General features: G+C 61.0%; 1 protein-coding gene across 1 annotated transcript in view; it reads right to left on the reverse strand.

Annotated features, from left to right (window-relative positions):
- Positions 1 to 82: 82 nt before the first annotated feature.
- ETH_00039395 (uncharacterized protein) overlaps positions 83 to 687 on the reverse strand; it is a gene marked incomplete at both ends in the record, with an annotated part of 929 nt that continues 324 nt past the window's right edge. The window contains one exon of the mRNA XM_013374406.1: positions 83 to 685. Coding sequence (XP_013229860.1) covers positions 83 to 685 — 603 coding nt within the window. The remainder of the gene's footprint in view (positions 686 to 687) is intronic.

Below are 687 nucleotides of genomic sequence, written 5' to 3' on the forward strand. Positions count from 1 at the left end.
TGCTGCTGCTTCCTCCTCAGAGTCTTCTGCTGCTGCTGCCGTGTCGTCAGAGTCTTCTGCTGCTGCTGCTTCTTCTCTCGACTCTCTTGCTGCTGCTGCGCGGCCCCTGGACTCTGCTGCTGCTTCCGAAACATCCTCGTCGCGCGAGTCTGCTTCTGCTGCTGCTTCCTCTCGGCCTCCTGCTGCTGCTGCTGCTTCTTCTCCAGAGTCTGCTGCTGCCGCTTTCTCTTCTTCAGCTTCGTCTTCACGCCGAGACCGTGAGCGGCCAAGTCTCTCGCTGTCTTCTGCTGCTGCTGCTTCCTCAGATTCTGCTGCTGCTGCTTCCTCGTCGTCTGCTGCTGCTGCTTCCTCGTCGTCTGCTGCTGCTTCCTCGTCGTCTGCTGCTGCTTCGTCGTCGTCTGCTGCTGCTGCTTCCTCGTCGTGTGCTGCTGCTGCTTCCTCCGAGTCTGCATGTTCTGCTTCCTCGTCGTCTGCTGCTGCTGCTTCCTCGTCGTCTGCTGCTGCTGCTTCCTCTGAGTCTGCTGCTGCTGCTTCTGCTGCTTGCTGCGCCTCCTCAGCCACTTGCTTCAGCTTCGAGGCTTCCTCTTTGGCTCTCTGTGCTGCTCTGAGGAGCCCTGCTGCTCTGCTGCTGCCGCTGCTGCTGCTGCTGCTGCTGCTGCGTCTGCTGCTGCGTCTGCCGCTGCGTCT

The sequence above is a fragment of the Eimeria tenella genome, genomic scaffold, assembly GCF_000499545.2.
Source record: "Eimeria tenella Houghton genomic scaffold, Eth_scaff2002, whole genome shotgun sequence".
Classification (NCBI taxonomy): domain Eukaryota; phylum Apicomplexa; class Conoidasida; order Eucoccidiorida; family Eimeriidae; genus Eimeria; species Eimeria tenella.